Genomic DNA, 25,543 nt, shown 5'->3' on the forward strand with positions numbered 1-25,543 from the left:
TTTGTCCTTATAACATCTAGGGTTGGGTAAATTATTATTTATACAATATCTCAAAGGTCAACGCATGGTTAATGCAGTATCTGAAAAATGCCAGTGTTACTGAAAAAATTTCTTGAACCATTTTCCTATAAACAGGGGATCACCTAAGAGGGAGAGGAGTAACAATAGCTTTGGGGATGTGGTCTCTTTATGTGTTCGCACTCTGACAACCGTGTTTTAAGACACTGAGACTGTTGGGACACATACTTACTGATGAAAGGGAAGTTCACAGTTAGTAAGTAAAAAGACTGCTAGTGGTTCCCACAATCAGACGCAACAGGACGCGTTGGAAAAAAATCTTCAAGATGATACCCTATTGTGTTTGAAGACATGGTACACCTCACTCTTACTGTGAAGGCTTTAATTGGTTTGATTCCTAACCTACACGCTTTGAGTTTAGAATACCTATAGGGCGCTCTGCTGTCCTGTCTATTTTTTCCTCCATTTTTCCTCCTTTCTCTCTTAGTAAAGCCTACAAACAACCTTCCCATTTCCTATGATCATTCCCAAGTTCAGGCTCCGGGGGCTTAAGTATGAAGTGATCTCGGTGAGGGAGGATAGAGAGCACCAGAACTGTCCCTCCTTTTATTTCCTCTGAAGCCAAAGTGTTCTGGAATTCAGGACATGATGAAAGACATCTGTGTCCAGGCTTCTATCTGGGAGGACGGATGAGCTTCAGACCAAAAGGTTGCTCGAGTATTTACAAGTTTATCAAACTGTGTCAGTGGCTCACTGACTTCCAGGTGTGGTGCCAACCAATAAGGAGCATTTGAAAACGCTAACAGGAATGACCACACTTGACTTGGCCAAATGAGAGAAGAGCCAGGACTTGAAAAGCAGTAGTGCAGAATTTAGAAAGACAAAGCACCTTCACACAACTACGGTCCCCTGACATTCACACTGGAAGCTTCAGCAAGAATGTTACACTAACCTAAGCTGCTGGCTCAGTGGATTTAAGTAAAGTCAGCCATGTCCCACTACATCACTGATTATAATGAGAGGTCAGGTCTGCATCTGCCTTTTAGAAAAGACACGTCGTAAGGCTTTAATTCAAAATAAATTCTTTTTTTTAAGATTTTATTTATTAGAGAGAGAGCATGATCGGGGGTGGGGGGGGAGAGGGAGAAGGAGAAGCAGGCTGTCCGCCGAGCGGGGAACCTGACATGGGGCTCGATCCCAGGACCCTGGGATCATGACCTGAGCTGAAGGCAGGTGCTTAACTGACTGAGCCACCCACACGCCCCAAAATAAATTCATTCGAAGTGGTGTAACAATCGGAAGCAAATAGAAGTGGATGGGCACTTTAAAGTGAGAGTCCTATTTCAGAGGAAAAGCTAGACTAGATACATGATCTTCAAACTATTTAGTTCTTGTGCCTTAAGACAAAATAGGAATACACATTTAAATTAAAACGTATTTCCTGCAACCATAAGACTCATAAATATTTTAAAAACCTGTTTTCTTTTGTATGGAATTGTGCTTATAATTATTAGTTATACACATTTGACTAAAATCAACCTAATTATTATATAACTATGTGAACTGTTTTTGTAACTATTAAATATAAAAAGCAAACAGGTACCTCTCTGAATGAGATGAATGGGGACTTTTCCAAATAGTTCATGTAGTCATGGATGGATATTATTTATTACAAAAGCAAAGGAAGATGATTCAGTATCAATTTTATTCCTGTACTTCTTTTTTTTATAAATATAAATATAAGAAATCTTGCTACAAAATAAGCAGATGGGAAGGAAAGGATTTTTTTAGAGTGATGCCATTCGACTATTTGAAATCCTTATTAGTCATATGTCAAGAATCACGTTGTGATCTATTTCTAAAAGGTGTGTTTAGTGGTCTACAAGCTGTTGGCTCCATCACATTTCTTTGTCAGTCATATGGAAAGAACAGAACTGACAAATACCTGCTTTCAAAAATATTTGTTACCCAGTCTTCCAAATCCACCCATTTCTCAGCTTCTGTGAAGTATACCCACAAAAAGCATTCCCAAGGCTTAGCAAAACACTAGCAATTGTGCCTGTTACTCTTTTATTTAGTGGCTTTGTTTAATCTGGTATACACAGAATGACATGGAAAATGGGAGTTCTGTTCATTTTATTTTATTTTTTTTAAGATTTTATTCACTTTTTGGCAGAGAGAGAGAGAGAGAGCACAAGCAGGGTGAGCAGCAGAGGGAGAGGGAGAAGCAGGCTCCCCGCTGAGCAAGGAGATCATGACCTGAGCAGAAGGCAGATGCTTAACCAACTGAGCCATCCAGGCGCCCCAGCTTCTGTTCATTTTAATTCACCTTTGTTATTATAATATCTTTTGAATGCTTTTGTTGTAGCATATGCTTTAAGTACCTCAAATTGCCTCATTTACTTTATGGGAAATACTATATAATTTACTGGCAGAGCTAGGACTCATTAAAATGAAACTTTCTGTCAGAAAAACTCTGACTTACTTCTTCAGTTCAAAAAAAGTAATAATACATTTTGTCACAATCATCACAGTTCTGAATTCCTACTCTAAGGTGATAGTAGAGAGACAGAGCACAGGTCCTTGTCATGAGTTTGGCAGTTGGATCAAATGATGCATCACTGCCTTTAATATTTCTTACCTTATGGATGTTGTCTTCATAGTCATGAAACTTTTCTGCCAGTGAAAAGCATTCTCTGCCAGAGGTTGGGATGGATGATGAGGTCACCAGATAAACTTGTTCTCTCTCCCTCTTGATGTATCAGACTTCAAAACCTACCAACAGTCTTAAATATTCCGGTTCTTTTTTTTTTAAGATTTTATTTATTTATTCGAGAGAGAGAGAATGAGAGATAGAGAGCACGAGAGGGAAGAGGGTCAGAGGGAGAAGCAGACTCCCTGCTGAGCAGGGAGCCTGATGTGGGACTCGATCCCGGGACTCCAGGATCATGACCTGAGCCGAAGGCAGTCGCCCAACCAACCGAGCCACCCAGGCGCCCAATATTCCAGTTCTTAATGCCACACTTTGTCCTTGATAGAAATACATGCAAGACAGGGAAAAACACTGAAGCCCTGACTTGGGTTTTTTTTATGGTGTCTCAAATAAAGGAGGCTTCATTGACAAAAATACATTCAATTTTGCCTTTGGCACATTAGAAGCTTTATTTTTTTTAAAGGTTTTATTTATTTATTTGATAGAGACACAGCGAGAGAGGGAACACAAGCAGGGAGAGTGGGAGAGGGAGAGGCAGGCTTCCCGCCGAGCAGGGAGCCCAATTCGGGGCTCCATACCAGGACCCTGAGATCATGACCTGAGCCAAAGGTAGACGCTTAACGACTGAGCCGCCCAGGCGCCCCGCATTAGAAGCTTTATGCTCAAGACAGTATGTCATCATAAGATTCTGAATATGTGAGAGGTATGCCCTTCTGTTGTAAAGAGAGTCTACATATGGAAATTATTGAGGTTCTAGAAATTACTTCCCTTAAAGCAGACTACTCCTTTCCTCATTGAAAATCTTCCGGAAAAAAGTATGGAGGGAGGGAGGGAGGGAAGGAGGGAGGGAAGGAAGGGAGGGAGGGAGGGAGGGAGGGAGGAAAAGAATTCTTCACATAGTCTTGATACCTAGGTCTATGGGTCCTCTTATTTAAAGACTCCTGGAGTAAATGCCCTCCATGGCACTTGAACTCTGAGATGCTATGGTGTTATGATTAGTCAGTCTTTTACATTATAGGGAGACAAGAAAACAATTATCTCAACTACTATTGCCCCCATTCAAGCACATCCAACCAACCTTGGTTCTTTTGTTTTACAAATGGAAGAAACTTCTTTGTGAAAAAGAGCCACCTGTTTAATTGCTGTGGGACTAACTGGTTAAGTAAATACACATATTGGCACAACGGTACACACACATATCATTTCTGTGAGAAAAATCTTAACCCCTTGAAATCAGTATACAGAGAAAGGAACAAAGCAAAACTGAAACCCTGCAAGTCACAACTTGAGTACTATTTCCAAAGCTAATGCTTGGGCCAAGATGATGGTTGGGGGAAAGAAAATTCTGTGATGAGCACCATTTTATGCTTATCAGCATTCAAAGCACAAGTATGCTATCAAAGCTGCTAAAAACCCTTTACAGCAGCACTGCATACGATCAACACCATTGAGTAGATTAGATCACATAAGCTTTGGAAAGTAACAATAGAACTTATTAATAACAACAAAGTATAATGATAACCTTAGTGATGTACGAACTTGATGAATGAGTCCAAATATGAGCCATTTTCATATTTAAATATGACACGTATATGAACCAATCTTCGCGGGGAAAAGGACTACTACTTTATTCAGTATTTTAAAAATAGTTTCATGTGGAAGTCAACCAAAAGACAAAAACCTGTTAGGAATGTAGTATAAATTATTACTCAAGGAATATCGCATTATGGTATCCATGGCAGTCTTTATTTCATAAGAACTCATCATTTCTTCTAATAAAAATAAGTATAGGGGCACCTGGGTGGCTCAGTCAGTTAAGCTTCTGCCTTCAGCTCGGGTGGTGACCTCAGGGTCCTGGGATCGAGCCCCGTGTCAGGCTCCCTGATCAGCGGGGGGCCTGCTTCTCCCTCTCCCTCTAACCCTCCCCTCCCCCTGCTCATTAGTGCACTTGTTCTCTCTCTCTCAAATAAAATCTTTAAAAAAAAATAACTATAGAAAAACCTATAACTGTATATCCTAAAATTGAAAGCCAAGCAGATTCTCTAGTGTGGTTCGATGGGTTTTACCACATCTGATTTTATATGAATTAGACAAACTCAAAACTTAGTAATTTAAAATAATATTTTTTAATAAAAAATGAAGATTTTACTGATGACTATGTAAGACACATAGTTTTGGAGTTTAGCAGACCTCATTTTGAATCTTGACTCTACCACTCACTTTGTGCAAATAATTTACTTCTCTGAGCCTTAGTCTCTTCATCTCAAAATAATATCAACCTCATGGAGGTTTTTTTGAAATTAAAAACAAATAAAATAGGTGAAACTACCTGACATATCATAGGCTTTCAGTAAAGTTAGTTCCATTTCTCTTTCCACCCTCTTGAATCTTTTCATTAAAAACTAATTTATGGGGATGCCTGGGTGGCTCAGTCGGTTGAGCACCTGACTCTTGATTTCAGCTCAGGTCATGATCTCAGGTTTGTGAGATCAAGTCCCATGTCCTCTGCGCTGAGCGTGGAGCCTGCTTAAGATTCTCTCTCTCTCCCCACTTTCTTCCTCCCTCTCCAAAACAAAAAAAAAAGGGGGGGGGTACCTGGGTTGCTCAGTTGGTTAAGGGACTGCCTTCAGCTCAGGTCATGATCCCGGAGTCCTGGGATCGAGTCCCACATCAGGCTCCCAGCTCAGTGGGGAGTCTGCTTCTTCCTGTGACTCTCTCCCCTCTCATGCTGTCTTTCTCTCTCTCTCTCTCTCTCTCTCTCTCAAATAAATAAATAAAATCTTAAAAAAAAAGCTAACTTATGACAAACGTAGGTGCTAAGTGCAGAGAAACATCCAAAATATAAAGTAAAATTTGGCCTCGGGTATTTAAAATTTTCTGTGAATAAAGAACGCTGTCTGATTAGAGAGGAAACTAACATAATCCCTGGGTGGTCAGATTATATTTTTTTATCTTTGTATTTAGCTCTATGTTTTGATTTCGCTAGAATGAGTATGTATTACTATCGTAAATAAATATTGGATATTTCAGTGAGTGATGTAGTTTGTAATCTATGAGCTGATACATAAAAAAATTACAAAGATTACTATAACTCAGTTTTTAATTTTTATTCCCTAGAGCATATCATATTACTAAATTATTAGTTAAAGGAAAACAGACCCGGTAGCTGATGCGTTAACCACTGCCATGGTTATGGACATCAAGAGAAAAAGAGGGGGTGGGACTGGAAATAATGACTTTTTGTTAAGCTTTCTTGTACAGCCCCCTCCTGCCTCACACCTGGGTTATAGCAACTATATCCTGTCTTGTGCCTCCACTTCCAAGCTTCTCACTATGGTAGACCCCCTGACCTGCAAGAGCATGTGTCCCAAGACCCCCAGGGGGTGCCTGAAACCACGGATCCTACCAAGCTTTCTATGTACTGTGTTTTTTCCTATGCGTACATACCCATGATAAAGTTTAACTTATAAATTAGGTGCAATAAGAGGTTAACAATAACTGACCATAAAATAGAACAGTTACGACAATACAGTAAAATAAAAGTTACGCGAATGTGGTCTCTCTCTCTCAGAATACCTTACTCTCCTTACTCACCCTTCTTTCTGTGGTAATACGGGGTGGGGTAAAATGGCTCTGTGAAGAGATGAAGTGAGGTGAACGACGTAGGCATTGTGATGTGGTGTGAGGCTCCTATTAAACTTCTGAGGATACGTCAGAAGGAGGATCATCTGCCTTCAGACCACAGGTGACAGCAGGTAACTGAAACAACAGAAAGTGAAACCAGGAATAAACGGGACTACTGTATATGCCTTTAATGTCCTTGAATATTACTTCATCTCACCTTTAGCCAGATGGTCTTCCTTTACCTTATAATTCCTTTGCAACCAAAGGTTCTTTGGTCATTGTAGGCTATGGTAGGCCGGGTAGAAGACAATCCCCAGCACTTATGAGTAGTAATATACTCTCCCTCAAACTTCACATTTATCTATAAGCGTGAATTTATTGTGAATTATTCTAGACCCCAGTGGGCATAACTTGGATATCTGCTCTACTCATCTGTGATCACAAGACACTTTCTTTAGTAATCTGGAATTCTGTTTCTCCTGATCATAAACACATGTGCATGCGTGTGCCCACACACGCACACCACGCATGTGTACACCACACAACATAGGAAAAGTGTTTTTATGGCACTGAAGTACAATTTACCCATATTAAGTCAACTTCAGGTATCGATTTTTTAAGTTTTTATTTCAAGTCTAACATACAGCGTAATATGAGTTTCAGGAGTACAGTATAATGAATCATCACTTCCGTACATCACCCTGTGCTCATCACAAGTGCCCCCCTTAACTACCTTCACCTGTTTCCCCCATCCCCCACCCACCTCCCCTCAGGTAACATCAGTTTGTTCTCTATAGTTAAGAGTCTGTTTCTTGGTTTGTTTCCCTCTCTCTCTTTTTCCACGCCACTCATTTGTTTTGTTTCTTAAATTTCACGTTTGAGTGAAATCATACGGTATTTGTCTTTCTCTGATTGACTCATTTCACTTAGCATTATACTCTCTAGCTCCATCCACATCATTGTAAATGGCAAGATTTCATTATTTTTATAGCTGATTAATAATTCCATTGTGTATATATACCACATCTTCTTTATCCATTCATCAGTCAATGGACACTTGGACCACTTCCATGACTTGGTTGCAGTGAACTGTAGGGGTGCATGTATCCCTTTGAATTACTGTTTTTGTATTCCTTGGGTAAATAGTAGTGGGATTACTGGATCATAGTATGGTTTTATTTTTAACTTTTTGAGGAACCTCCATACTGTTTTCCACAGTGGCTACGCCAGTTTGCATTCCCACCCACAGTGCACAAGGGCACCTTCTCCACATCCTCGCCAACACCTGTTGTTTCTAGCATTGTCGATTTTAGCCAGTCTGACAACTTTGAGGCATTGTAGTTTTGATTTGCATTTCCCTGATGACACGTGATGTTGAGCATCTTTTCATGTGTCTGTTGGCCATCTGGATGCCTTTGGAGAAACGTCTGTTCGTGTTGGAGACCAGACTCTTTAAGCTGGCATTCAGGGCCTTCCACACGCTGATCTCACTCTCCCTTTCTAGCTGTATCTTCCATTACTCCCATGACAAACCTGTTACCGTCTCAGTATATACTGACAGCCAAATGCTTTATATATAATGCCTTATGTAATTCTTACAATAGTTCTGTGATTGCATTATTATCACCCCCGTTTTACAGATGAGGTTTAGAACCAGGTATTTAATATCTTCTTTAGGAGCACACAGCCAGTTATTGACAGAGCCGGATTCAAACCCAGTTTGACTCCAAAACCAGTTTTCTTAACTTCCTTTCCAGCCAAACAGATCTCTCTGTTCACCATCACTGTAACACATATCCAATTACACGTCCATGATTTTTTTTAAAGATTTACTTATTTGCGAGAGAGAGGGAGAGAATCTCAAGCAGACTCCCTGCTGAGCACAGAGCCTGACGTGGGGCTTGATCTCACCACCCTGAGATCATGACCTGAGCTGAAATCAAGAGTCAGACTCTTAACTGAGCCACCCAGGCACCCCTACACTCCCATATTTTTAATCAGATTGTTTATTCCAACTCAGAAACCGTACCCTGCCTGTCCTTCAAAGTTTACCTCAGACTTTTAACACTTCTGTGAAATCTGTCAACCACCAGCCTACAGTGATATCACCTTCCTCCAGCATCTGAATTTTTATATTTAACTGTATATGGTTTTAGATTGTCATTTAGTTTATTAGGTTCACGGTGTTGTCTTCCCAACCACATAATTGGTTGCTTGATGGCAGAAACCATGGAAGCCAGGTTAGCTACGCATATAATCTCTAAGATTCTGTTCTTTGGTTTATGTTTCTATCACCTGTAGTCCTATGTCCCTGGTAAATGCTCAAAAATGGACTCAGGGTTAAACTAGTAACTTTTCATAGAAGACTCTCTCCTCCTGCCATTAGAGGAAGATAGTTCACAGGTCTGTGATTTGAAATGAAACCCTCTAAATTTTGAATCGACAACTTCTCTGGAGGCTATTGTGTAAATAGATGTCATATAAGGTTACGTAATACTTGAATGAATATTCAGATTAATATTTTTAAAAGAAAAATCGTAGTAAGTCGTCTTTGTGACTTTAAATAGTTTGAATGGACAGAGGATAATTTTCCCGTTTCATCCTGTCCCTGAGCCTTCATGGGCCTTTTCTGAATAAAAGACAATGTGGTTTTACTTCTATTTAACACAAATTGTAAAACCTCCTCTCTCACGGGCCCTTTCAGAACCCTGAGAAAGAACCTTAGCAAAGAGGGAAGGTGGGGAAAACCATGCCCAAAAATATGAGTCTTAGATCTGTTTCCTAAAACCAGGAGGTGGCAGAGACTCATGGAGGAGAGAGGTTTTGTTCCTTGGTTGAAGGTCATTGAAAGGGGTAATGCAAGTATGCTTGGTGAGGCTGTGAGTGAATTTGAGGTCAGGGTCAAAAGAAAATGGTTATGGCAGCCTACTTGAATGTCTTCGTGAGAATTTGAACTTACCCCTCCCTTCCTTCCCGGCATAATGTCCCCACTCCCCCTTCTCTGCCTCCTTTTCAGCATCTGAGTTTTTATTCATTCTAATGTAGAGTTCAGAGGGAACTACGTGAATCTGTGCCATTGATTGGTTTTGTTGTTTGCTTAAAGATTGATTTGGAAATCTCCATAATCCATTCCGCCTTAATTTACACTTTGCAGTGCTATGGTACATTTAGAAGGACTGATTAGTAACAGACTTAATCTCTCACAAGAAATAACAAGACATATATTTGTAAGATAATTACGTTTCAAGTGATCAAGAAAGACTGTAGGTGTGAAAAGAGTTTCAGTAATAGGCATACCTTGGGGGAAGTCAAAGGATTTTTACTTAAATATCTTAAAGGCTAAATCAGAATTCATTGAACAACAGTAGCTCACAAAAAAAGCTTTTAAAGTGAGAATTATAGGAGAGCATTTCATTTATCAGAAGATGGAATGCCTGAGCATTTAGTGAAAAGAACTTTTAGAAAGGAAAGCTGTTTGTTGTTTGAGGCTTTTCGGGGGTATTTGTTTTGTTGTTGTTGTTGTTTTACTTTTTCATTGTTTTTCGATGGATCTCTTCCATTCAGGAAAATTTGGTGGATTTACACAAGAAAATAACACCATAGATTCTGGAGAACTTGATATTGGCCGAAGAGCAATTCAAGAGGTTCCTCCTGGGATCTTCTGGAGATCACAGCTTTTTATTGATCAGCCACAGTTTCTTAAATTCAATATCTCTCTTCAGAAGGATGCATTGATTGGAGTATATGGCCGAAAAGGCTTACCACCTTCCCATACTCAGGTAAAAGTAGGCTTTGTTGTCAATAAAATGGGAAACTGCTAGTTTGCATTTTTAAAGTTATTCTGTTTCTTAAGTTCAGCTGTTTAACTGTTGGACCACTTTTGTATTGATCTTTTACAGTGAAAAGAATTTTGAATGTAGGTTACACTTGAGGTTTTCGGATTAGTAGGAAGAACGGCATTTTCTTCCTGACTTGCGTTAATCATTATTGATGGATTAAAATGTACTAAAATTTGTGAGTAACTAAATGAATATCGAACATCATCTGAACACCTAGGAAAACATCATGGATTTTCCAAGTGTTTTACAAAGATTCTAGGAGGATTTCAGAGGATCTTATTCCTTTCATGTAATAGATGCACAGTATTTTCATCTCAAACATTGTATTCATGGAGTTGAAAATATATTGTATTTTTTCTGCTTAATGCCAGACTTACTGTTAGTAAAGAAATTATGAGAACATAAACGTAAAGAGGATGACATGAACTTTGATCAACTCAAGCCACAGTTCCTCAAAGAGGCAAGAGAACTTTCATATATAACCGAGGGTGATCATCTAAGTGTGGTACTCAAAACAATTCAAAGACCCTTCAGTCATGCATTCAAGGAACTTTAAAGTCAATCCGCTTGCATGAAAATTAGGTCACAGTAACAGTCACAGAGAACTACTATCAGTAATTCTATAGGCGTTTTCGTAATCTAATACCGGATCAGGGTATGTAAGTTGGAAATTGTGGTTTAAAAGAGGTCCCATTGTTGGGGCATCTGGGTGGCTTAGTCGGTTGGGCATCTGCCTTCCACTCGGGTCAGGATCTCAAGGTCCTGGGATCAGGCCCCATGTTGGGCTCCCTGCTTAGCGGGGAATCTGCTTCTCCCTCTCCCTCTGCCTTTCCCTCACCATGCTTCAGCTCTCTCTCTCTCTCAAAAAAATAAATAAAATCTTAAAAATAAAAAATAAAAGAGGTCCCATTATGTCTAAGAGAAATTATTTAAATTACCTACTATAAATTTGGAGCTCGGACTTTCCTAGGGTCAACTATTATGTTAGTCAACACAGGAATTCCAAAAATGTAATAGATGGTTAATTAACATTGACAGTTGGATGAGCCTAAAGTTATACTTGATAACCAGTTTATGTACCCATAGAATTTCATGCAGATTTTAATTTGATTTATGAGTTGAGGACTGGAGGATTTTCATGTATGCTTTAGAGTATGTAATTTTGTGAGAAATGCTTTTTCTATAACCTAGGAATATAAGTTAGGAAGAAAAATTGATCATATACCAATAAAAGAATCATATCTTCAAAGAAAGAGGAGTAAGAAATTTTGAACATGCTTTCTCTTATGTCACTGTAGATCAGGGAAAGTTTTGTATACATATATAAATTGTATAGCTGTGAAATTTTTGAATATCAGGCTTTGGTGCATTCATCTTTCTGATAACGTTTTTTCATATCTACATTATTAAAGTAAATGCCTTTGGTCCTTGCACATTAAATACTCCCCATTGTGGGGCCACCTGCATGGCTCAGTTGGTTAAGCATCTGCCTTCTGCTCAGGTCATGCATGATCCCAGGGTCCTAGGATGGAGTCCCGCATCGGGCTCCTTACTCAGCAGGAAGCCTGCTTCTCCCTCTGCCTGCCACTCCCCCTGCTTGTGTTCTCTCTCTCTCTCCCTCCCTGTCAAATAAATAAAAAAATCTTTAAAAATATAAAGGCTCCCCATTGTGTACTAGTGTCCAATTTAAATTTTTGATTGCAATTCTGTTTGACACCAGTTTATGCTGTAGGTGACACAGAGTACGATATAATAACCAGATTGACTTAAATGGAAGTGTGGATCTCTCTAACTTCACTGAAAGCAGAGAGATTGCATTTATATCAATAGTCTGGTGAAATAGAAAAAAAATTTTTTCCATTGGAACCATATACATGTTTAAATCACTATTTTTGTAACTGAAGAAATATACCTCCAAAGCTAATAAGCACAACAGTGCACATAGAACCTATAAATTCCAGAAAATAATTTCAAAGAAAATTGTTGTGTACTTTAAAGATTTATTTAAAGATTTAGGGTTGACTCTTTTCCAAGTTATATATACCATATGAGATTAGGGAAATAAAAAGTGCAGTTTCAGGTTTTCCCATAATTCTTCTGGTATTTAAATACAATATACATAATATCCACTTTTCCTTTCTACCACAATATATGTGTTTAACCAGATTACGCATTTTCTGAAGCTCCACAGTTATTAGAGTTCCTTCCTCTAGTTTATTCAAGATCAGCAGAGCAAACAACTATTTCTGAGTTCAGTGTTTAAACATGAAATATGCTATAAAGCAGCCCAAATTGAACATTTCTCTGTTTCTGGGGAACATTAAATAAATCAACCTGAAATAATTAAAATTGGCCAACCATTCAGAATAGTCACTTGAGTTTTAAAAGTCTTTGTGACCCTTTATAAAACTGTCCGTTTGATTGTTGCCAAGGAATCAATTGACTTTTTTCTCCCTGATGCCCAACTCATTCTCCTGGACATTTAGAAGCCTAAAGAAGCAATTTGACGCTTCTCATTTAAGTACATTTTAATTTAACACTGTATCATTTAAGTACGTTTGCATGAAGGCTGTTGCAGAATGGTAGCTGGAGACCTGAGTTCTGGAAGCATACACCCCTACCACTCTTTGACCTTGTGACCTTGAAAAATCACTTCACTTCTCTGCGCCTCTTTCTGTCCAGAAAATGAAACCGTTGGATCAGATGATGTCTAAAATCTCTTCCTCCTCTATGTGCCAATGATTTACAGCAAGACCGTGCCACCACCAAAAAGCTGATTTAAAAATACAGTTAATGGGACACCTGGGTGGCTCAGTCAGTTAAGCATCTGCCTTCAGCTCAGGTCATGATCTCAGGGTCCTGGGATTGAGTCCCTCATTGGGCTCCCCGCTCAGTGGGGAGTCTGCTTTTTGCTCTGCCCCTCCCCCTGCTTGTACTGTCTCTCTCTCTCAAATAAATAAATATTTAAAAGGAAATAGTTAAGTATTCATAGATTCTGAGTTCTCATCCTTTTCTTTAAAGATTTTATTTATTTATTTATTTATTTATTTATTTATTTGAGAGAGAAAGAGAGCAAGCACAAGTGGGGGCCAGAAGGGGAAGGAGAAGTAGGCTCCCTGTTGAGCAGGGAGCCCAATGCAGGGCCTGATTCCAGAACCCTGAAATCATGACCTGAGCCACCCAGGTGCCCTAGTTCTCATCGTTTTAATAACTGAATTGAGTTGAGCATTTGGATAATCTAACTGCTCAGAAATGACCCAGTAGGATAGCTTTATCAAGTCTAACCTTGTTTCATGATCACTTCCCCAAAGTGGTGAGACTGAATAAGATCCTAAGACTTGCCCCCACAAAAAAAAAAAAAAAAAAAAAATCCATGTCTCCATCTTATGAATAGGTATTACAGAGTTAAGCCAGTAGCCCAAGTTTGTTCATAAGTGATTGCTTTTTACTTTACACCCTCAGAACAACAGTTACTAAATATTTTTGTTACATGTAATTTGTTTACTTTTTGTAGACATAGGCTTAGTGTTAAGTAGAGGACTTGTCTTTAGGTATTTGAATAACCCTCCTGAAGGCATGTGTGAAATGCCCCTACGGAAGAGCCTAGACAGATTCTCAGCAACTGTGGCCTCCTGCCCACCACCACCCCACCCCCCATGCCCAGCAACTCCAGCCTCATTTTATTGTTCAGGGTGTGATGCAAATGGTGATTTCTACAAATGAAGGTGATTGACTATGAGTATGAGCTTGAAAGACCAGTTAAAACTCAAAATTTCCTCCCTTTCAGTCTTTCAGCTACTGAGTTTAATGTCAGAGGAGAAAAATGCTTATATGCAAAGGAGCCATAAAAAGAAACTTTTCCCTGCCTCTTTGCCAAGCTAATATAAATATTTAAATCTGATGAGAAAACGAATGGCTTATTTGAGATACAGACACCTTTAGAAAGTGCTGCATTCATTTTCCTCTGATAATTTTGGAATACAATTCCAGTGAAAAATTTGCAGGTTAAATATCCATGCCAGTGATTATTTTCATCCTTGTAAGATAGAAATGAAAAAAAGTTACTGAATGCTAACCAACTTATGGCTTTTTGTGTGTATTTCTCACAGCTGCGTGATGTCATGAGGTAGTTTTACTACACACACAAAAAATAAAAAATGCTTTTACATTTAAATAAAAATTTTAATATGTTGGAAACTGAATTAGATATTCTAAATTCTGTCCAGTAGTAATGTTAGAGTTCTGTGATCAGTACAGTGGCGACACATTTAATCATGAATCTTGGAATCCCAACGGCTGATTTTATTCCAATTTGGCTGTATTAAGGGATTCATATAATAAACTTGTCTTCAAACAGGGCTCTGATGAAATTCCATTTCTGAAATCTATCAGAAAGTAGAATATTGGTAATTCACATAGCTAGTGCTGTAAAATTATATATATTGCACTGTGGTGTATTTTTCACCCTCAGGAATAAAGTGAAACTGGGTAAGAGTCTAAAGCAACTGAATCACTCAGGGATTTAAAACTCAAACAAAAGTTTAATGAACTTTTATCCAAGTTTATTAAAACCATGTTGGAAAGTCTGCAGTGTCTTCCAAACTCACTGCGTTATCTCTGGTTACAGAACTACTCTTACCAGTCACCCTTCGTATTTTTAATTATCTAATTATCTTTAAATGCTCCAGTTCTTCTAGCTACCCAATGTTCATCATTAATCTTACTAAATCAAAACTTGAGCTTAACGATGTTGACTTCATAAGAATAATTGGGCATAGCTACTGTTACTGTCATCCCTTCAGAACCCGTCCATTGTTGAATTTTTTGGACTTTCAGTCAGAGATGTACCCCCGTCTTGATACCGGTTTTTAGTTTCACTATAACTGAGGACAAAGCCATGGGTTTCTCCATGGTGCCTGGGATGGTAACATCAGGGTCACAGGGAGGAGCATGGTGGGTGGTTGGAAAGACCTGAGCTTTCTCACAAACCGACTCCACTGCTTACGAGGTATCGAACCCTCCTCAAGCTCCTCAAGGGTTGGTTTCTTCCATCTTTGCTGTGGAAATATCCACACCATCCTAGAAGGGTGGCCACAAGGATTCAGTATGATCCTGACACAGAGTATTTATCAGTGATAGTTGTTACCACACAGGGATTAAGTAGGAGATGACCCGAAGAGATGATCTCCTGGTCTAGGGTTAGGTTGCCATGTTTGAAATGTTACAGGCTCGTGGTTGTATCCACACATGGCCTTGCACTCATCAAACTCTTTATCAGTTGCAAGGCTTAGCTCTAAATCTAGAAACCGACTTTGTTTGTATCAGAGCAGAGGGGAGACGTTGGAACAATAAATAAATAAACAAACAAATAAATGAATGAATGAATAAAGCGAGAAGCAGCTACAACCGAAATGTGGCTGAGCACTAAACATATGTACTTGTCCTGCCCCTCAGTATGACTTTGTCGAGCTCCTGGATGGCAGCAGGTTGATCGCAAGAGAGCCGCGGAAACTGCTGGAGCCCGAGAGAGCAGGGCGGCAGGCGAGGTCCGTCAGTCTGCACGAGGCTGGCTTTATCCAGTACCTGGATTCTGGAATCTGGCATCTGGCTTTTTACAATGACGGGAAAAATGCGGAGCAGGTGTCCTTTAATACCATCGTCATAGGTAAGAACGGTCTTCAAAAGCATCTTTTTCCCGGGCTGCAGCCTAAACGGTGTGTTGAATGGAAGCTCGGTTGTCTTCACTGATTTGGAGTGATTCCGAGGGTGATAAAGACTGAGGTAAAACGTGAGACATATTTTTTAAATCGTTTATTTATGCGTATGTGACATACCGTGAAGCATTGGGAGAACCTGTTCTTTGCAAGTATCTTGGAGGACGGTGCATCTTGAAAACACTTAAAAACATCTGCATTTGAGATGGCAGTGCTTTGCTTTTTACTACTCGAGTAATCTGGTGCAAATGAACCTTTTTTTTTTTTTTTTTTGGTGATGGAGCGGGCCATCCATCACTCCTTCCGTGGGGAGCCAAAACGATCAAAGTGACACAGTTTACCTTGTGCGAGAAGCAGGCTGGACCATAAGTGTTCCTTCTCTCTCTTTTCTTCAGAGTCTGTGGTGGAATGCCCCCGAAATTGCCATGGAAATGGAGAGTGTGTTTCTGGAACTTGCCATTGTTTTCCGGGATTTTTAGGTCCGGATTGTTCCAGAGGTATGCGAGTTAGAGCCTTTTCTTAAGCCAGTATAAATAAGCCGTAGAAACACGAGTAATGCCGAAAACCAGCCAGACAAGAAAGGAAAAGGGAGAAAACCGGCAAACTCCCTGTTCCAGCGACGCATCGCCTTGCTCTGGGGCTCTCGCCTGAGAACGTGGCCGTTAATCCCTCTGTCGTGTTTTATTTCACAGCAGCCTGTCCCGTGTTGTGTAGCGGCAACGGGCAGTACTCCAAGGGCCGCTGTCTCTGCTTCAGCGGCTGGAAGGGCACGGAGTGCGACGTGCCCACCACGCAGTGCATTGACCCGCAGTGCGGGGGGCGTGGGATCTGCATCATGGGCTCTTGCGCTTGCAACTCGGGATACAAAGGAGAAAATTGTGAAGAAGGTAAACTGTGCCCGTATCTGCAGAAGTCTGTGCTTCTCTTCAGAGAGTATCTCTGTAATCTTCACTTTGGCGGCTGCATCTTTTCTTGTGCCTCCTCGTGAAAGTAACTTTGATTTCCATACTTAGATGCATCATTTTGTTAACATTTCGACTAATAAAAAACACAAATGCCAGAGAGCCCCTTGGCTTTCAGTCCTGTGAGTCTTTTTTTTGTTTTGTTTTCTTTCCACTCTGAGGAAGGAAGCAAACGTTTGTGTCTTGAAACCAACAGTGGACTGTTGTTTCGTTTTGTTTTGTTATCTTTGCTTTTTTGGGTTTGTTTTGTTTGGGGTTTTTTGTTGTTTTGTTTTGGGTTTTTGTTTTTTTGTTTTTTTGTTTTTTTTTACAGTTTTTCACATTGATGCCAGCTTGTAAGTCTAGTATTTGGGCATCTCTAGAAAGATGTACTATACATTACGTAATATACTAGTGGAAAAAAGTAGGCCATGGGCTTGTTCCATAACTGTATGTAGTGGTGGTAGTCAAGATGTTATACTGTAAAGTACAGTTGAATTGTTTTTTCCAAAAGCAGAAAAACATCATTTCCGTTCTTCAGTCAAATTGACTTTATTGATCTGCACACAGAAAGTAATGCAATTAAGTCTCTGGAATTAAATTTTCAGGCCATTGACCCTACAAGTGTAAAGTTTTATTGAGTCAAATTGCTAAGTTAAATCTCGTCATCTAAAGCACATTAAAGTGAATTAAGAAGGTTAGAGAGTATGCAACTCATTTATTTCTCAAACAGTTTGAGAGTCCCATACAGCTGTCAGGATTCAGTGGTTGTGGATTAGGTCATCTGATACAATTTTGTTACAGAGAAGCCAATACTTATTACTATCTGATTAAGCAGAACAGAGAGCAATAGTCTGAAATCTCAGGAGCTTGTATGTGTGCAATTCGCGAAAATTCCAAATCCTTTTAAGAGTCACCATTACCTAAATGGCATGATCCTTAATGCCGTATTGTATGATTCTTTGCGTTTCCAGAAACAAGTTCTTGAAAATGGTAGGTAAATAATTGAGTCTCCAGAATTTTCATATACATTGGACTGGGATTTAATTCTTTATCCTGCATGCACTGTGTATGTGTGACATCTTCTAGATTTAATTGTGAAATTGTTCTCTTTTCTCTCTACTCCAGCCGACTGTCTGGACCCCGGATGTTCCAATCACGGTGTTTGTATCCACGGGGAATGTCACTGCAGTCCAGGGTGGGGTGGTAGCAATTGTGAACTAGTGAAGACCATGTGTCCAGACCAGTGTTCTGGTCATGGAACGTATCTTCAGGAGAGCGGGTCCTGCACTTGTGACCCTAACTGGACTGGCCCAGACTGCTCAAATGGTAAGGTGCATAAGTGCAGGGAGATTGCATGCTTAATATTGTGTAGCTAAAGATTAAGATACTTTAATTTTAAAAACACACTTATTAAACTTAATACAGATTTTATTAAAGTTATGATTTATAGAAATAAATGTTAAAAGTAATGAAATTCCGTTGCCTTGTAAGAAGGAACAGGCTAGGTCAATTTGTCATTAAAATTTCTCCTGTAGTAGCATGGTAAAGAATAATATTTCATTTGTGCAGAATACTCCATCTTCCTAACTCTCAAGGCCTGTGTAGAGCTTGGGGATTGAAAAATGCACATTATCTCATAACAGAGAAGCCTCAATTAAAAAAGTATTTGCCACCATAAGGCTAAATGGGATCACAATAGAGTATACGTATATAGATATTATGATATGCAAAACGGTCTGACACTGATTTTTTTTTAATTATGATAGTATGATTGTAATAAAAATGGCAGGTAGTAATTTTTTTTTTTCAGTCAGTCAGTTCATTATTGAGCAGCCGGCTCTGTGCATGGATGAGCCCTGTAAGAATAAAGAATAATGAATCATTCTTACCCTCTAGGATAGCGGCTTTCAAATTTTTGCTTTCAAATTTTTGACCGTGACCCACAGCCTCAAATAGCTTTACCTTGTGACCTAAGGTGCGTACACATAACACTCACGTAACTGAAACAAAGCTTTACAAAGTGGTACACACTGATACTTTCTTCCAAGTATATTCTATATTTTTTTAATGCTGGTTATATCCCATGAATTAACTCCATGACCACATTAGTCCCACAGTGTGGAAAGGTGCTGTTCTAATCTAGAAGATGACAGTTTAATTGGGGAGATGAGATTGAACACACATGAAATACTTAGAAACCAACACATCCCATTTTAATCTTTTATTGCATATTACATGGAATAATATGTAAATACAATCAACATTCAGAGGAGTGCTCCTGCATTAATGCACACTGGAAGTTTTCAAGGAGATTTTGATTCACGTGCGTTGCCTTCTTTTAGAGATGGCAGTTAGTGTGGGGCTGGGAGGTATTTTCTGACTCAGGGAACAGTATGAGAAAGTACTTCAGAGCATAGACCCTGAGATCAGATGCTTGGGTTCATATCCAACCTCTACTCCTTAACAGCTGTGTAAACTTAGGCAGACTACCGTATGTTTTAGTTTACCCATCTGTTAAATGGATTTAATCAAGACATTCTTTACAGAGATGCCTTGGGAATTGCTTGAATTAATGTATATCAAGTACTTAGTACAACGCTTAGTCCAGAATAAATTCCAAATATACCTGCCACCTCCACTGCTACGATTTTACTGCTACGACAACTACCTTCGACAAGGATACAACTGTGAGAATAGCGTTCTCCATATGGGAGAAGAAAGGAAAGGTATTTGGAGGCAAAGGTTGGGTTGCACCCGGTTCTGAGGGACGCAGCTTAGCAATGATGGTTCAGACAACGGAGAATCCACTCGTCATGACGATGTGTGCCCATCAGTGTGATGAGAGCAGTATGTGCGAACTCCCCAATTGATTCTGTGTCAGAGAGGGTGGCTAGTCGGAATTTGACGGCTGGGAGGCAAGTTTGAGAGCTTTCCCAGAGTGTGTAGTGCTGAGAGTGTGAATTCCTTTGGAGTTCGTAGACATGAAAAGGATAAATCTGAGGGCCATTTTAAAGGAGAACTAGACAGAGCTTGCTGAAGAGACAGCAGAGGAGTTGGTGCAAAGAGCTGAATGTCTGCAACCAGGGTGGGATGGGGCAGTGGCCGTGGCTCTGGAGAAGGCAGGGAAGCTGGGAAGGGGTGAGCGGCGAGGCAGGATGCAGGGCAGGTGATGGTGAGACACGGAGGCGAGGATGCCTTCTGTATGGGAAAGTGGAGGAGGAGGGGGAACTGAAGAGGGAGGGGGGGAGGAAAGGAGAAGGCAAAAGCATAGGTCTTGTTAACGCTGTTGAGTAAATAGAAACATCTGCGTAAGCCTTGGCTTCAGGGAAGAGGGCTGTCTATCCTTCATCCCATTGACACTGATTGCCTTCTTCCCTGAAGCCCTGTTTGCAACTGAGTGGCGAAGAGCAGGAAATCTGGAGCCTGGGTTCAGGTCTTGGGTTGGCCATTCCCTAGGTCTGTGGCGTTCCATCGGCTATTTAAAATGCTTCTCTGTGCCTCAGTTTCTTCCCCTGTAACATGGGGACGACAATAGTACTACCCTATACAATCGTCATAAGGATGGAAATGAGTTAATATGTGAAAAGCACTTAGAATAGTGCCTTATACATGGCAAGTACTTGATAAGTTTTATCCATCAATAGTGATGGTGATGGTAGTCGGAGTTAGGGTGGTAGAATCCTAAAGGCGAATTTGGCCCTTACAGTTTGTCATCTTAATTCTCCATTGATTCAGAGGAGTACTTCCACATGAAAGTACTGCTTGGTTACGGTTCCTCCAATTGTGAAATTTATGAAATGCAAATTATTTCATCTATTAGTATAGCCTAATGGCATTAACCCAAGAGAAATCCCGCTAAGCAGTGAATTAACACGCTTATTTTAAGAAGAAAAAAAAAAAGACTAGTAATTTTTACAAATCACTCTTTCCTGGCACTTTGAGAAACTTGGGTGACATGACTGCTACCCCGTGAATCATCATCAGCATGACAGATTTGTGTGCCGTTCTTCACCGGCGACAGACTCCCTTCCTTCCTCCCTCTGCTTCTTCCCTCCTCTGTCTCCCTCTCTTCCTCCCCACCCTCCTCCCTCATCCCCTGCCCCCTCCCTCATCCCCTCCCTCCTTCCCTGCCTTCCTTCCCTTTCCTCTGCTTCCCTCATCTTTTGGCCATACATTTTTGGAGGCAGACAGGCTTATGTTTGTTCCTGCTTCATAGAAACACGAGTTGATTCACATAGTTAGGAGAACTAGAAACTGGTTAGGAAATTCATGGCCCCTAGAGCAAATAACATGTACCGGACAACTGGGAGTGAAAACAAAAACTGAGCGGTGGGGTTATAGAGGACCTTGAATGCCCCACCAAAGAGTTGTTGGAAATCATCACCACCCAACAGTACCAAGCACAGGTGCAAGGCATTATTTAAATAACACATTAACTTGTTTTGTCCTCTGTTCTTAAAAATGTATTTTATAATCACAAGCATCAGAATAGGCATTTAATTATGTCTGTTGAGTTTTTATTTCCCTTTCTGGCTTCTGTACTAAAAAATACATCCCACCAAAAAAATCCACTTAGAGTTTATGGATATAATTATTTTTATAGTAAAGCTCTTGGGTTCAGGTCTCTTATGCCTTCATCAGTAAAATAAGCATAATAATACTAGCTGTAAAATAATACTGGTTTGAAATATTGCCATTCTAATTTGTCTCCCACAATTATTGGAGTAGGAAAGAAATAATGAAACAGCCTTTTTGTTTCATATAACATTATTTAATGTATTTAATACATTACCTGAATTATTTTATAAAGGATATTTTTGTAATTGATACTGTAGCTCAAAAGATAAGTCAGCCTTGGGCCACCTGGCTGGCTCAGTCAGTACAGCATGCAACTCTTGATCTCGGGGTTGTGAGTTCAAGCCCTCCATTGGATATTACTTAAAAAAATTTTTAAAAATAAAATAAAATTTAAAAAGATAATTCAGTCTTCTTCATAAAATGATATTGCCATGAATGGCAAAAAAAAAAAAGGTATAGATGTTAAATAAAAAATTAAACTGGCTGCCAAAATCACCTATCATTATTTTACATATTTAGACTGATTATTTTTCATGCTGATATAATTATTTTGCCAGCTGAAAATCTAATTTTACGTGTAAACAAAATGACACTTAGACATAGTGGGCAAAGATCTTCCTACTATTCATCTTTACACCCCCAATGCAAAGCAGAAAAACATATATTAAACTCTCAATATATAGAGTTGAATAATGGATACAGTACTCTTCTTGGAAGAAACTAAGCACAGGGAAAAAAAAGACCTTATTAAATTTTGCTAGGAGCTGCAAAAAGACAGAAAACTTACTTAGAATTATTAATAAAGATATCAAATATGCATGTATTCACCCTGTGAAAATATCCTGGTTCATGTGCCTGAAGTTTATCTGCATGTCTCACAGCTGTCATTTGAAGTTTACAAAAACACAGTTGGTGACTTACGTTTGTGGCTGGAAAGTTTACTAGCAGCATTATTGGGAATTTCTACCTAACTGAATCCCAAAGCAAAACACTGTACCAGCTGCCTCTTTTGTTGTTGTAAAAATGACCTTCAGATAACTAAATTCAGTAAGAGTAGATTCTACACCTGCAGAAGCATTTGGTTAAACTGCCAAAAGAGAAGAAATGAATTATTTCCATCAGAAAGTTCATAGGTTTGAAAGCAACAGAGCTTTCCTCTATCTTCATCAGCAGTTTGTCCATTAATTAGCCCTTCAATTCCACTTCAATTAAATTAACTCTAATTAATAAGTTCATTACAAAGATTGACGCACCTTGCTCAAAGCTAGTGTGCTAAACGCTGATAAACACCTTCACCCTAATGAAAAATTGATTAGATTGAATAAAAGGGGTACCTCAGAAAGAAACCTCTCTCTTCTGGAGCTGAGTTGACGTTCTGTTCGTCTGAAGTTAATCACCATCTTGGATCTCTTAATCAAAAATTTAATTCAAACGAGATGGAAAATGTGGCATGAAAAAACATCTACCACTCTCTTCCAGTTAATAGTCCGGGCTGTTGTTTATAAGAAATGTTACAACTCTCACAATGCCTTGATTCGGGGTTTAAAATTCTGCAGGACTGAGCGGCAGAAGGAAGGTGCCTGAGAAATGTTACCTGGGCAGTGAGTAGGGAAAACAGGAGCATGGGACTACATAAACAGTTACTGTTTTTTCATGTAAAAACAAGGCTGCAGTCCATTTTCTGTTTGTTAGAAATGCTTTCAGGTTTTTATCGTTCAGCATTATTTTTGCAAGGAAACCGAAACCAAGCAATGGTCTGCAATTGTAGAATAGGGCAGTTGATTTTAACTTTATATGTAAAAAGTAAAATATAAAAATATCCTTCAGAATTCATTTTAAAGATCGAACCTATTGTTAGGGTTTTGAAGTCCTTTGGTCACTTGTGCTTTTAGTCCATTCGAGTACCTGAAAAGCCTACTTTTTCCAATGACAGAGTCAGTAGTTTGGTGTTCTGGTTTTCTACGGTGGTGTGTATCTGTCCACAGTACGAATTTACTGACTAGGAAAAACAATTTCTTTTATTTAACCAGCATGTGTGTGCCTCAGAAGCAAGCCGAAGTGGGTACTACAAAAGATTCTTTTTAATTAAAAATTTCTGAGTAGTTTAGAAATTTAAACATTAGGAGTAGAAATAACCCCTTTGCAATTCTTGCTATGGGGGTTAAATAGTGGACATGCTTAGACACTGAAATATTTTATTAATTTTATATGAACTTGATGTGTGTGTTTGTATGTGTGCATGTGTCCTGGGCTGCCAAAAGATACTCTCAGATACATTACGTGTGTATTTTCCTCTCCTTATGAATCATGCGTTGTTTTGTTAGTCGCCTGTGTGTGTTTACACACACATACATATAATAGAGGGAATTATAACAAAATTCTCGTGTATTTCATGCACAGTCACAGTGGGCATTTGAAATTAAATGACTACTGACAAAGTAAACTTTGACCATGTATAATTCTTACAAGTCGATGCTAATAACATGTACTGAGTCTATAAATACTTTTTATTTTTCAAAACGGTTCTGTTTTTTGAGTTGAAGATGCAGTCCGGCTGATTCACGCCCTTTCTCACTCCGCCCCACCCCGCACCTCCCCACCCCACCCCACCCCACCCCACCCCACCCCATTGCCCTGCCCTTCGTGCTCTGCTTCCTCTGTTCAATGCAGAAATCTGTTCGGTGGACTGCGGCTCGCACGGAGTGTGCATGGGGGGCACGTGTCGCTGTGAAGAGGGCTGGACCGGCGCCGCCTGCAGTCAGAGGGCCTGCCACCCGCGCTGCGCCGAGCACGGCACTTGCAAGGACGGCAAGTGCGAATGCAGCCAGGGCTGGAACGGCGAGCACTGCACCATCGGTAGGCCCCGCTCCCCGGCCGCCCTGCGCGCGCATCCCGGGGCGGGGCGGGGGAGCGCTCCGGTTGCTGGCTGTTTGTTTGACTCCCGCTTGGAGAAAGCTGATTTCCTCTCGTTAATTTTCACTCGTCTTTCTTAAAAAGGAATTGTGTTTTCAAGTGAGACCATCGTGTTGCACAGGCAGTTCGGTTCTTTTGTCGCGCATATGTCACGAGCATGAAGTATAAGGATTTTTTACTCACTGTTTTGTGATGGCCACAAAAACGGACTCACCCGAAGACGATTTCATTTCTTTCTTATACGGACGCTTTCACTGAATATTATTTTTCGGTGTCCCATAGGGCCGTTGCATAACCGCAGTATTTTTTACTTTAAAAGAGATGCCACATAGGGGGTCTTTTTGGCTTCTCTAGATTGGAGCACCACACACCTTAGCACCTGTCGGTATATTTGAGTCTTTCAAAAAAGAGGTTTGACTTTTTTATGACTTTATTTTGTAGTCGCACAAGAAATAAAGTAGAATGAAATGCACAAGCCTAGATGTTCTTCAAGTTATATGCTAACACGTCTTCAGATACGATGTTGGTGGAACTCCGTAGGTTAAATAAAACAAGCAAGTGTTTAATTAATATCAGAATGTCGGTACAAAAACGGTAGTTAGCATGGATGCAGAAGTGTCCAGAACATCCACAGTACCGTATTTTCAGGGTGTTCAGTGCCTTTGTTTTTTACTATTTGAGTCGCTGAAATTAAAATATAACAAACGTTAAGTAGCCAAGGTCTACGTTACTTCCCTGAAAGTGTACAGTGTCCATTATAAATGGCACAGTCCCACAAAAATTTCAGAATTTGAGGTATGGTGTTTTATGTCCATAGGGTATAATTTGATAAAGCTGTTGGAGGGAGTCTCAGTATCTGAAAAGATTTCTTCTTCCAGTGCAGCTCTAAGTATTAAGTACTTTACTTTCCTGCTTGCAGGAACTGGCTAGCTAGGAATTTTTTCATGGGAAAGCTGAAATCACATACATCTTATAAATTGTCACAGTCTTTACAGAACTTCAAGTAAGGTCCTTTTCCATCTGAGTGACATTCCTGGCATCTGTTTTAAGGGTGGTGATGCCCCCCCACCCCCACATGTGATGATCCACAGGAGGGCTTACATACTCAGGGCTCTTGTGCTCATGACTATAATAGTTATCAGAAAGGGAAAAGACCCATCAGGTGGTGTTTGGAGAAATCCATGCTCAGGCTTCCTGTGT

At 39.8% G+C, this 25,543-nt stretch overlaps 1 protein-coding gene across 12 annotated transcripts in view; it reads left to right on the forward strand.

Annotated features, from left to right (window-relative positions):
• TENM3 (teneurin transmembrane protein 3) overlaps nt 1–25,543 on the forward strand; it is a 447,649-nt gene that overhangs the window by 316,380 nt on the left and 105,726 nt on the right. For 10 of the 12 annotated variants that reach the window (XM_088020899.1, XM_088020901.1, XM_088020900.1 and 7 more), the window contains 6 exons: nt 9,920–10,134; nt 15,649–15,859; nt 16,304–16,405; nt 16,601–16,795; nt 17,978–18,178; nt 24,101–24,286. In XM_088020899.1, coding sequence (XP_087877025.1) covers nt 9,920–10,134; nt 15,649–15,859; nt 16,304–16,405; nt 16,601–16,795; nt 17,978–18,178; nt 24,101–24,286 — 1,110 coding nt within the window. Of the gene's footprint in view, nt 1–9,263; nt 9,270–9,919; nt 10,135–15,648; nt 15,860–16,303; nt 16,406–16,600; nt 16,796–17,977; nt 18,179–24,100; nt 24,287–25,543 lie in introns of all 12 variants that reach the window. The other 2 variants (XM_088020902.1, XM_088020906.1) reach the window with 2 other exon arrangements.

Source organism: Eumetopias jubatus, unplaced genomic scaffold (assembly GCF_037043125.1).
Source record: "Eumetopias jubatus isolate StellerSeaLion01/CBP00866 unplaced genomic scaffold, mEumJub1_p1.0 scaffold_2, whole genome shotgun sequence".
Lineage (NCBI taxonomy): Eukaryota > Metazoa > Chordata > Mammalia > Carnivora > Otariidae > Eumetopias > Eumetopias jubatus.